The sequence below is a fragment of the Drosophila albomicans genome, chromosome X (assembly GCF_009650485.2).
Source record: "Drosophila albomicans strain 15112-1751.03 chromosome X, ASM965048v2, whole genome shotgun sequence".
NCBI lineage: Eukaryota > Metazoa > Arthropoda > Insecta > Diptera > Drosophilidae > Drosophila > Drosophila albomicans.
The window spans coordinates 7,993,505-8,005,842 of record NC_047627.2 but is presented as its reverse complement, the minus strand read 5'-3'; the positions used below and the strand labels follow the sequence as shown (position 1 = coordinate 8,005,842).

Below are 12,338 nucleotides of genomic sequence, written 5' to 3'. Positions count from 1 at the left end.
CACCCGACGAATACTACTCTAGTGATTCGTTACAGCTGTCTGCAGCATTCTACAGCACGCAGCAAAGTGACGCCTCAATGTTGCAGCATTTCACTGCCCCTTTTTTTGTTAGCCGCAGATAAGCCAAAGCATGCAGATAAGTGCATAAAATAACTCGAGCTTTGCAACGTTACGTTGTTGCATGTGCTCGCATGTCGAGTCTCATAACAATGTGTGTTATTCAATTATTGTTGTTTATTAATTGTCAATGTGACAAATTGTTGGGACTTTCTTAACACAACTCTTCTATTCTCAAAAACATTGCTAGCACTCACTCTTCATTCCGTGCAAGATTGTCATCTATTAGTTACCTATGTGACAAATTGTTGGGCCTTTCTAAAACACAACTATTCTGTTCTCAAAAACATTGTTAGCACTTACTCTTCATTCCGTGCAACATGTGATCAAAGCTTCAAAACAGAGTCAGAACAAGCGGGCAAGATTTGATCAATCTTAAGGCTTCAGAACTTAGGCAAAGCAATCGCTTCTGCTCAGTCAGCTAATTTTGTGTGACCAAATGAAAATTTCATAAAATATTCTTTATAAATAAGGCGAAATTTAGTTTTAGTAAAAGGAAATCCACTGTTAACGAATTAACTATCGAGTGAAAAATGAAACACGGCTGAATTTTTATCTTTTTGTATTTCTCTCGCTTTTGGTAAATTTCTCTTCCTAGGGGTCTAAGTTGCTTCGGTATATCTTGCACTTTGTGGTGTATTTTGAATGTAGAACTATATCGGTATACAAAATAAGGCATCTGGTATATCTTTAGTATTTTTACGGTATATTAATCTAGTATATTTTAATATTAATGCCGCACTATTTCTTACTTTCTTACTAGATTACTTTATACTCCTCTCTTTCACTATTACTTTCTTACTTAATAATTCTCTTTAATTAGAACCATCAAGCTTACCATTGTCAGCCAATGATCACATCTGTTAAACATTCGTTTTAAACACTATCATTAATCAATGCGATATTTAATAGGAATTAGAATTGAAATTGAAGCGCTCTTTTGAATTGTAGTTGGCTTTAGAGAAGCTCAGAAAAGTGCAGCGTACGAAGCCGGATAATGTTTAGCTTGATATGACAGCTATATAAAGAATATATATAGTATATTTGAATATAATGCTCTACCCACTGTCATGTTTATTGGGCGTAACGTCTACGAGGCTGTTTAATTAGATTTTCAGCGGAGATGTGCGCCGCGTGATTGAGGATTGCGGATTGTGGATTGTGGATTGCGGATTGAGTCACGCAGCTGCCTCACCTGCTCCAATTGAAGTTTTAATTAAAAGCAACTACACTACAACACAGCGCAACTGCATTCGCGAGGTGCGAGACGCAAAAGGCGCAAAGCGGCAAGTAGCAAGAGGCTTAAGCTACGCATTTGCAGCACCTGCTGCTCACAGCGACTTATTAAAAGCTGTCAGCGTTATGCTAATTAGACAACCTAACCGAAAAACGTCGCCGCAAATCAATCAGGATTCGCTCCCCAATGACACCTTCCGCCACCTTTTATCCTCCGCACCCCCCTCCCGCCCGATTTACCATAAACAAGCGAGCTGAGTCTTAACGAGATACTCTTTGCAAGCAATTCACATACACGGGGAGCAAGAGACAGAAGAAGCGCGGTTTTACTCCTTTCAAGTTACATAATTAGCTCGTAATGAGATTAGCGGCGACACCTTATAAATGAATAAACTTATCGAAAGCTGATTTATTTATTGACTCTCTTGAGTCAGCACTCTTAATGTAGTTCAAATAGTTTGTAATACAATTAATGAAATATATCTGATAAAGATGCATATTACATTTTGAAATATTTTATAATCAAGTGCAAAATTGAAGCTTAAAAAAAAAGATTGTTTAACTGAACTTAAAATTTGAATATTATATGTTTTATAATCCAATGTTGAGAAAAATTCTGAGCCCAATACATAAACAATTAAAATACGTAACAATATGAAAAGATTAAAGAATTTGAAATATTAGGACCAAAAACGAAGCTTATAAAAAATTGTTATATATATATTCAAGCATTATCCCAATGAAATAATGAATAAAGAAGACAACCAGAAGAAATATAATTTTATATATGTGCAGAAGATTGCGAAATCCGAAGTATTTAGACTATGAAGAGCTCAAACGAAGCTTATATAAATAGTTTATAGAAAGCAATTGTCAAGAAGTTTTCAAATGAAATATAAACAATACTCGACGATAATGATTGCAGATCCTAGAACAAATTCTATATTAAAGCAAGTCAAGTGAACTTGACATAAATATTCAGCTTTAGTCTGGCATACCCCATTACGGTCAGTCGAAGATGCTAGAGTAGGGAAAGGCCAAACAAATTAATGGCACGGTCATCGTACGCATGCTGATTAGCGGTAATCAGGCCAAAGGCGACAGCGCGGCCAATTTCAATGCAAATTTTGAGCACGCGGCCAACGCGCCATGCCACGCCACGCCACGCCCTCAAGCCCAACAACATTTGCCGAACAAAATTAGAAGCAACAGCAGTCACGAGCATCTTCTGTCCCTCTCACTTTTCTTTCCTTGCTGGCCATCTCACTCTCTTGGGTGATTTTTGCGTTTTTTGCGTAGCATACTTTATGGCTCTTATGAGCCAGGTCAGCTATTCGAACTGAAGTGGCAATAAGCTTAGTGAAATTTGATGAAAAATTCTTGCATCCAAAGTAATAATAAGTAAAAAATATTTATATTATAATTCTTAAATGGTTTTACTACCTGCTGCAGCTGCTGTCGAGTTTAATTCGTTTCGTCGTCAACTTTGCGTGGATATTTAACAACAATTTAAAACAAATTTACAAAACTGCCCAGCAATAAATCCACGCAAAAATGTTGACTTGCCCCGTCCCAGACTTTCTTTTCTTCTTTCTCTGGGTGCTCCTGCTCCTTGCTGCTGCCACAAAGAGTGGCGCATAAAAAGGAAAAGTTCAAGTGTCGAGTACTAAATAAATTTTTGCCAGTTGCCCGGCAGCGATACCAGAGGGGGGCGTGGGGAGGTAACTTTCGCTGATGAGGAAACGGAAATGGAACATGAACGGAAGCTGTCCGAACTACGGTGTTGTGTTTGCTGCCTTCGTTCACTTTCCCGAAAATACTACACAACAAATAATACAAGGTGTTTATTGAAACGTTTAACGCTGAAGGTCAAAACGATTGCCGCCTGAACGCTTCGCTGCTTGCCACCCAAGCAAACTTTAAAGCAACGTCACTTTGGCTAAACGTTTAAAGTGCAGCTACGCAAAATCCATCCATGCATCCATCCATCCATCTATCCATCTAACCTTATTTGGCGACGATCCTTGCAAGCTGCAAGTGCAAAGAGGCAAAATCTAGAGTTGACAGTCGACAACTTGGCTGGTCGCTGTCGCTGTTGCTGTTGCTGTCGCTGTTGCTGGTTGCAAATGTGTCGCCTGCAGGGGCAACCATTTTGGTTGTGCGACATTATTAGCTATTTCAAGCTGCCACTGAAACAGACAAGTAAACGAGCTGCCGGCGCCAGGGATGCCAAGGCATCGACTCTTGGCTCTTCAAACTTGCCACCAGTCTCCTCCTCCTCCCTCCCATTGCAAATACACACGCACAGCAGCAGCCACATTGACAACGCCGTGTTTATATGCAACATTGACAACTTGGCGTGACGCGAGTGATGCCACAACGCAGCTCCTTGTTGCCACAGCCGCTGCTATGGCTGTTGCTGTTGCTGTTGCTGTTGCAAGTTGCCCGTTACTCCAACATGCCCATTACTGATATTGCCGCAGTTTTCGCTGCTTCGGCTGCTGCTGCTGCTGCTGCTGTTGCTGCTGCTGTTCACAGGCAAGTCATAAAAGTTTTCTGGCTTAGACTGTCGTACTGTCGCTGGGTGTGGCATGCAGGTAGTAACTGCAGCCGCCACGTGTACGCCAGTTAAAAATCCCAAAATGAAATGCAAAATACGAGGCAAATGTAAAATGCACTGCAACAAAATGCCAGACAGACAATAAAAAAAATTAGACAACCTAAATAAACGTTTTACACAAAACAATAAAACAACATATAGAAATTATAACATTAAATAAGAAATAATTAATATAAAAAAATATATAAAAAGAAAATAATAACAAAAATAGGAAATGTATACTTGCTTATAAAAAAAAGAAATGAAATGTTAGTGTTAATATAAGATCGATAAAAATAGCATAATATAGCCAAGCTAGTAGACCAATAAAACTAATAATATCTAAGCCCATCAAAAATTTCTGAGCAATAAGAAATACTGATATTACAGTGATCAAACTGCGTAGCAAACCGACAATAAAAATATGCAGAAAATAGTAAACTCAAAGTAATACTAAAAAATAAACTAATAAAATGCAAATTAATAAAAACCAAATATCATATAAACAAAAATAATTAATAATATCTAGAGACACACATTCCTAAGAAAAATGTCGAGCTATCGGACGAAATATTCATAATTCAAATAAATCATGTGTTAAATAAATGCTGATAAATGCCAACAAAATATTTAATAAAATAATTTTTCTAAAATCTACATTGAAAAATATTTAATAAAAAAGAAAAATATATTTAAAAAAGTACCTATAATAAAATGTATATGACAATCGAAAAGAGTTAAATTAAAACTACTTTTAATAAAGCTTAATATGGCTACAAAATATTGAATAATAATTAAAATTAAATGATCTTATCAAACCACTTTATCTTCAAATTTCAATGTAATGATCAAAATGGGTTCAATATATAATATAAAATAAAATGAAGTTAAACAAATCGACAACGCTAAGCTTATAAAGATAACAAAAATAAATAAAGCTCAACTTAAAAAGACTAAAAGATATTTAGTAATAATTAAATTAAAATGATATTTGAAAATTCAAAATTGAACGAAATGCATGCCTTCAAATATTACTATTGAGTTGCGCCAACTGTTCTCAGCGTGTGGCATGCGGCAGCAGTCAGCAGCTTCTTTGCATAAAAGTGCCAGAGCTGTTGCAGCATCTTTGTCAGTCTGCAGTGCACAAGCATACAAGTGTGTGTGTGTGGGTGTGTGTGTGTGGCTTTGACTATATTACATTTTATGTCAAATGCGCACGCTTTCAATATTGACAGACGCTGCAGCAGCAGCATCAGCAGCAATGGCATCTGGAAGCAAGAGAAGCACGGAAACGAATGCGGACGCCACCTGTTCCGGGTCCGGGATCGCTTCGGGGCGGTTGCAACTACTGCGACGCGACGGCATGTCAAGCTAATGTTAACTTATTTTCGTATTTTGGCATGCCTGGCAGCCATGCCGGATATGCCCCCAACCCCAACCCCAACACCAAAGCCCAACTCCCACTTGCTTGGCAAAAGAATAAGAACGCAATTTTCTTAGCAGTTGAGACTGAGACCACGCCCGCATTTAATAGAGGCTACTTAGAACGGCTCGCCAATGGGCTTGATGGTCAGCTGATGCACTTGGACATGCGGTGGGGTGCCAATCGCATATAAGATGCCCGCCGAAATGTCTTCGGGCTGCAGCATGGGCAGCGCATTGTAACCACCGGGCAGAATCTCGGTGTTGGTGACGCCAGGACTGATGCTCTAAAAAGGAAGAGAATAACGAGTAAGAAAGCTACAGTCGAGTGTGCTCGGCTGTGAGATACCCGCTTCACTTTTGAATGAAAGCTAAATAATACTACTAAATAATATACCGTAAAAGACTTTAAATATACTGAATGTTGTATTTTGTATATTGATACTTTGATATAGCGGTATTATTCTAAAATATACAAAATAATATACCGCAAAATCCGAAAATATACCAATGGCCACATTTGGTATACACCATAGAGGTCAAAATATACCGGATTGTCAGCCATAACAGCAAAAAGCCGATTGTAGTAGTCGTTACTTGCAATAAAGAAGTATTTCTTAAATGACTTCTACAACGGACAGACAGACGGACATGGCTAGATCGTTTCTGCAGTTGGCGCTGGTCAAAAATAGAAATACTTTATGGGGTCGAAGATGCCTTCTTCTGCCTGTTAAATACATTAACCTTCTACCTTATGGATAGCGGGTATAATAGCGGGTATAAACTGATTCTCTCTCTCAATCTCAATACCAACTCACCGTCACTTTGATCTGCGTCTTGAAACCGTTGAGTTCCTGTCGCATCACCTCGAGCAATGCGCTGATGCCATGCTTCGTTATCGGATACATGTTGAGGCACTGCAGCTCATCGCCTGGCGGATTGATGATATGATGTCCGGTCAGGCTGTTGATGAGCACCACATGACCGCCCACCTCACGCTGTTGCATCGAACGAAAGGCGCGCTGCGTGCAGTAGATGACGCCCATCAGATTCACCTGCATCACATGCTGCAGCTGTTCCACCTCCATGGTCAGCAGTTGGCCAGAATAGAGCAGCCCCGCGTTGTTCACCAGTATATCGATGCCGCCCAGCTGCGCCTCAATCCAATCGAAGGCGGCGGCCACCGACGTCTCCTCGCCCACATCGCATTTGATTGCATGCAGTCGAGATTGCAGCTCCTCCGGCAGCTGTTCGCGCAGCGCTTCGATGCGTTCCACGCGGCGTGCGAGGCCAACGACCACGAGTCCGGCACGCACCAGATCCTTGGCCACGGCAGCGCCAATCCCTGAGCTGGCGCCCGTAACAACAGCCACGCGATCCTGCCAACGTTCCATGCTTGAAGTTCACTTGGATTTGGATTTTCGAGAGTTGTCAACGGGAGCGTTGTGTTTTTGCAACTGCGTGTTGTGCGCAAAGTTTTGCACCATTTTATTACTTATCGCGTTGCCCCCTTTCTCCGCCTGCAACTCTTTAGAATTTTTGAGCAGTTTTCACAACTTGCGGCGAACTGAATAATTAAGCGAGCAAACTTGGCACTCAATTCGCCACTTGCTCACTTGAGGCAATTAGACAGTCTTCTTTTTCTTTCTTGTTGATCAATATTTGGTGTGTTTATTTTGGGTCAAAGGGCCGCCGTTCCTCTTTCTCGTTTCCCTCTCTATCAAGCGGGGTCTCGCCACATGTCAATTTCACTCATTCATTCACTTCTCGAGGTCAGCTAAAGTTCACATGTTCATATTTGCACACACACAATTTCTATTTTTATTTATATTTTGATGTTACACTGCGCATAACGATCACCGCTTTTAATACAACATAAGTTCTATTAATTTATTGCTTTTCAAAACAATTAAGTTAATTTCACTTAAATGCTGCGCAAATTCGAATGTTCTTTCTGTCAACTGCTGACAACTTGTTGACAGCAAGTATTTAGTTGTTTAAATATTTGTATACTCGCTAACCATAGCATAGAAAAGTAATATAATTTTGTAATATGTTAAGTAATCTATGGTATATTTTGAATGTAGTACTATATCATATAGCTCACGGTATATTTTAGTACTTTTATGGTCAAATTTTAATAGTATAACTGAAGAAATTTAAGTAATAAAGCAAAAATATTATTGTGATAATTTATTTTTGAAAAGTTAGTTTTAGTTTTATAATTGATATAATATTAATATAGAAAAGCAAGTTGTACAAATAAAATACTATATCATATGGCTCTCGGTATATTTTAGTACTTTTGTGGTATATCATTTAAAATTTTAATATTATAACTGAAGAAATTTAAGTAATAAAGCAAAAATATTATTGTGATAATTTATTTTTGAAAAGTTAGTTTTAGTTTTATAATTGATATAATATTATATTAATATAGAAAAGCAAGTTTTACAAATGAAATAAATTAAATAAAATAATTTTAGTACTTTTGTGGTATATCATTTAAAATTTTAATATTATAACTGAAGAAATTTAAGTAATAAAGCAAAAATATTATTGTGTTAATTTACTTTTGAAAAGTTAGTTTTAGTTTTATAATTGATATAATATTAATATAGAAAAGCAAGTTGTACAAATGAAATACTATATCATATATGTAGCTCTGGGAATATTTTAGTACTTTTGTGGTATATCATTTAAAATTTTAAAATTATAACTGAAGAAATTTAAGTAATAAAGCAAAAATATTATTGTGATAATTTATTTTTGAAAAGTTAGTTTTAGTTTCATAATTGATATAATATTATATTAATATAGAAAAGCAAGTTTTATAAATAAAATACTATATCATACAGCTCTGGGAATATTTTAGTACTTTTGTGGTATATCATTTAAAATTTTGATATCATAACTGAAGAAATTTAAGTAATAAAGCAAAAATATTATTGTGATAATTTATTTTTGAAAAGTTAGTTTTAGTTTTATAATTGATATAATATTATATTAATATAGAAAAGCAAGTTTTACAAATGAAATATTGTAATTCTAGATGCAAATGCTTTACGAGTACTTTAAACCTTTTAATTAATGAGTTTTTTTTTTTTTTTTGGGCTGTTAAGCAAACATACAAACATTGCGTTAATTTATGTTTTGGTTTTGTAATTGTTTAAATGTTGATACTATTTAACTTTACTACAACTGCAAAGGCAACATATAATTTGAAATGGGTGATTAAAAAGGCTCGCCCATTGGCTTGAGGGTTACTTCGTGGACCTGGACATGCGGCGGTGTGGCCAGAGCGTACATGATTGCATTGGCCACATCCTCCGGCTGCAGCATGGGCAATCGCTTGTAAGCCTGCGGCACTAGCTCCGTATCCACCAGACCCGGACTAATGCTCTGCGTTGCAATGAAATTTAACAACTACTCGTATACTTGATATTGCAAACAACTTACCGTAACCTTAATCTGTGTCTTGAAATCACGAAACTCTTGACGGAACAGCTCAGTCATGGCAGTCAGAGCATGCTTCGTAGCGGGATACATGTTCAGCTCTTGGAAGCTGCCGGGCAACGGATTAAAGAGATAATGACCCACAATGCTGTTGATCAACACCACATGGCCTGGCGCATTGCGTTCTCTGAGCGATTTGAAGGCGCGTTGCGTGCAGTAGACAACGCCCATGACATTGGTCTGCAGCACTTGCTGCACAGTGTCCAGGGACATGGTCACCAGCTGGCCACCAGATAATTTGCCCGCATTGTTGATCAATATATCAGCGCCACCCAATTCCGATTCGATCCAATCGAAGGCGGCATTTACGGACTGCAAATCAGTGACATCGCATTGACGAATGTGCAGCTGCTGCCGCTGTTCTTCGGCCAGCTGTTGACGCACTTGCTCCAGCCGATCCAGGCGACGGGCCAAGGCCACAACGCGAACGCCCGAGGCAATCAGTTGGCCGGTGAGGACAGCTCCAATTCCTGAACTGGCGCCAGTCACCACAGCGATACGGTTCCGCCAACGTTCCATGTCCAACGGCTTCAATACGAATGCAACTGCAACTGCTTTCCACAGCAAAATGTTAACGAGATCGTTTCTCCATCTCAGTCGCAGTCGCAGTCGAGGTCGAAGTATCAGACGTAAGTTGTCTGTGGTTGCCCCCATCCAGCGATCGCATCGATTGTCAATCTTCTCGGATTACCGAGCATTCGCAACAGTTTGCGTAAGCTGCTTTACCAGTATTATGAGCTTAAAGCTCTTTAATTACACTGCACTGCAATGAGATTGTATGAAAAGTGAGGGAAATAAATATACATTTCTAATAAGCAATTTATATTTTTTATTAGTTAGTGTATGTTATATATTAACGAATTACTTGTGCAATGAAATTCAATAATTTTATGTATTCAATAATGAATAATGAATAATGAATAATGAATTCCAATAATGAATACATTTTTTTTTGTTTATTTCTTATGTATTGCCAGGCTCAGCTTCGAAGCACTTCAGACTAAATCTAAGATGACATTTTTTAGCTTATAAATTGAATTACATCTTCTTATATGATAATTAATCATTCATTGATAAAGTTGTGTTGAAAACAATGTGAATACTACTAGACGACAATTTGACAATACTAAAATGCAGGCAATAGAACAAATGATTAAGTTAAAGAATATGGAAAGAAGAATAAATACAAAATCAAAAAATATTCAACAATAAATTGCGACTCAGATGTTTTTTATGTAACTATAACCTGTAGGAAAGAGTGGGCATCATTCATTCTGGTATTTTAGCATATCAAACGCATCAAATAAAGTTTCAATATTGAATTAAAAGGATAACTTATTAATTAAATGCATTTATTTACATCAATTTATTCTACTGACATGCTTATACTAAATAAATTAAAGTAAAAATTAGAATAATAATAAGTCATTAAATTTATTAAATTCCTTATGAAGTAACAGCTATAAACTTTATAACATATTGCATTGATATTGTTTCATTTTTAAATTTCTGTGAGCACTACTTTCTGTTGTAATAACAACTACTAAAATTGCATTAAATATTTGAGTTAATCATACAATTTGTCTCAATCAAATAATGTCAAGTGTTAAGCCACTGTCATTGCATTTTTTGTTGCTCAAAGTGAGAGCCGCTCAAGTCGATGACTGTGGGATGCGAATGTCGACGGCGATGGCGATGGGGGAATGATATTCAATATTTAATGCAGTAAATAGGTTATATGAGTAAGCGCGTCGACGCTTTATACAAATTTAATTATGACCACAACAGAATGGCAAAATCCAAAGTCAACAGCACTCATATATCTTTTATGTGCAAATCGTAGTTCAACAGCCTGCGGGGTGTTTAAGTAAAAAGTAAAACAGATGGGTCGCTTTTGCTTTTGCTTTTGCTGTTCGATTTCTATTTAATGGCTTAATGTAAATTCTATGAAGAGACTTCGTTTTACAACACACGGCAGAAAGAGAGAGAGTGTGGAGTTTGGGGCGGGGAAAACAACTTTGTCACAGCTGCCAAAAAAAAAAAAAAAAAAGAAGCAAGCATAGCATCAAAATGAAAAACAAAAGCTCAACAGCTGCAGAAAAAAAGTTTTCGTTTGAAATATAAATAAAAATCAATTTGAGGCGCATTTCAGAGGCGCCGAAACTCAAATACGAGAAAAAGAAGGAAAAAAAAAACGCAGAGAGACCTTGCGTTGCTTGCGTTGAAATGCCTTCAATCAAATGCCGGCAATAGTTAGCTAATGTTAAGCACCTACTTCACTTCACTTTGCTTTCTTTCTGCTTTGCTTTGCTTGTGTCCTTAACTGATGCCTGAGCACACGTGCTATTTGCACACGTGTTTATGGAAATTGAGAAACGTATTTCAAGTTGAGCGTCAGCTCAAAGCGCTGTTTGTTTGCATTCCTTCCTTCGATAAAAAAAAAAACAAAAAAAAAACATAGAAAGACTAAAAGAAAAATGTGCATGAAAATTTTACTGATTACGTATTTGCCAAAGCGAAAAGCAAAGAGCAGAAAATACCAAAAAAAAAAAAAGCCTGACAAGTGGCCTATCTTAGGCCAAGAAAAAACTTTTCGGGCCAAATGGGCAAACATGTGTCTATTAGCCGCATTAGACGCACGGCTAGACGTATCTTCTTGGCCACTTTTCTTGGCTCTCTCTCTCTCTCTCTCTCTCTCTCATCTGCATAACATAAGTTATGCTTTGTTGACAGTGGTCATATCATAGTTTAATATATGTGTACATATGTCTCCCACATAAAGATACATAAGCATCTTCGTATGTCTCTATAAATTTGCAGTTACATCTGCACATGCAAATTCCAGGAGCCACAAATAATAAAGTACACAGAGCTATGTAACGCTGTTTGGGCAGTACAAGTGTAGCTGAGAGATGATGAAAGATAGAGATTGAGAAAATTTGACTAGGAATCATATTTCTAAGTTGATTTTACTATAATGTTGTATTTAGTTTGAGTTGCTTTAAAATTTAATGGAGTACTTAAGACATTTGTCATATACGGTGCGTATACGCAACATTGCTATTGCAATTATTGGTCGACATATTTCAATTTATAGAAGGATAAAGAAGGATTAGTTTAATTTACTATTTTTTAATATGAATTCAATATTGTGAATTATGCAACAAATTGTTCACATATAATGTTTGTTTTTATATTATTATTGATACGGAATTAACAAATTCTAAAGACGCCTCAAATAATGCGATTTTAATACGTTTAAGTCTGGTTATTGAAATGTTCGCTTAAAATGGCATATTAAATCCTTCCTGGTACCACGTTGCGTATACCTAATATTGCCATTAGAATAAAATTATGTTGATCGATATATTTAAATTGACACTTTTTCTTTCTTTCTATATTTTAGGTTTCATCTAATGTTTCTTTGTTTGAATTTTATAATTTGCAA

At 36.9% G+C, this 12,338-nt stretch overlaps 2 protein-coding genes across 2 annotated transcripts; both read right to left on the bottom strand.

Moving 5' to 3' along the window:
* Positions 1-5,456: 5,456 nt before the first annotated feature.
* Positions 5,457-6,833, bottom strand: LOC117571015 (farnesol dehydrogenase). Its single transcript, XM_034252977.2, has 2 exons — positions 6,193-6,833; positions 5,457-5,661 (listed from the first exon to the last, which is right to left on the bottom strand). The coding sequence occupies exons 1-2, from the start codon at positions 6,766-6,768 to the stop codon at positions 5,494-5,496; spliced, it is 744 nt and encodes a 247-aa protein (XP_034108868.1). The 5' UTR covers positions 6,769-6,833; the 3' UTR covers positions 5,457-5,493.
* Positions 6,834-8,459: 1,626 nt separating this feature from the next.
* Positions 8,460-9,438, bottom strand: LOC117577999 (farnesol dehydrogenase). Its single transcript, XM_034263098.2, has 2 exons — positions 8,834-9,438; positions 8,460-8,776 (listed from the first exon to the last, which is right to left on the bottom strand). Exons 1-2 carry the CDS (start codon positions 9,407-9,409, stop codon positions 8,609-8,611), a joined length of 744 nt encoding a protein of 247 aa, XP_034118989.1. The 5' UTR covers positions 9,410-9,438; the 3' UTR covers positions 8,460-8,608.
* Between the last annotated feature and the right edge of the window lie 2,900 nt (positions 9,439-12,338).

Excerpts from the sequence above, each read along its gene's own strand:
- LOC117571015 (XM_034252977.2), bottom strand. The coding sequence starts at position 6,768 with ATGGAACGTTGGCAGGATCGCGTGGCTGTTGTTACGGGCGCCAGCTCA. Across the intron at positions 5,662-6,192 it reads AGACGCAGATCAAAGTGACG|AGCATCAGTCCTGGCGTCAC; the intron begins GTGAGTTGGTAT and ends CTTCCTTTTTAG.
- LOC117577999 (XM_034263098.2), bottom strand. The coding sequence starts at position 9,409 with ATGGAACGTTGGCGGAACCGTATCGCTGTGGTGACTGGCGCCAGTTCA. Across the intron at positions 8,777-8,833 it reads AGACACAGATTAAGGTTACG|AGCATTAGTCCGGGTCTGGT; the intron begins GTAAGTTGTTTG and ends ATTGCAACGCAG.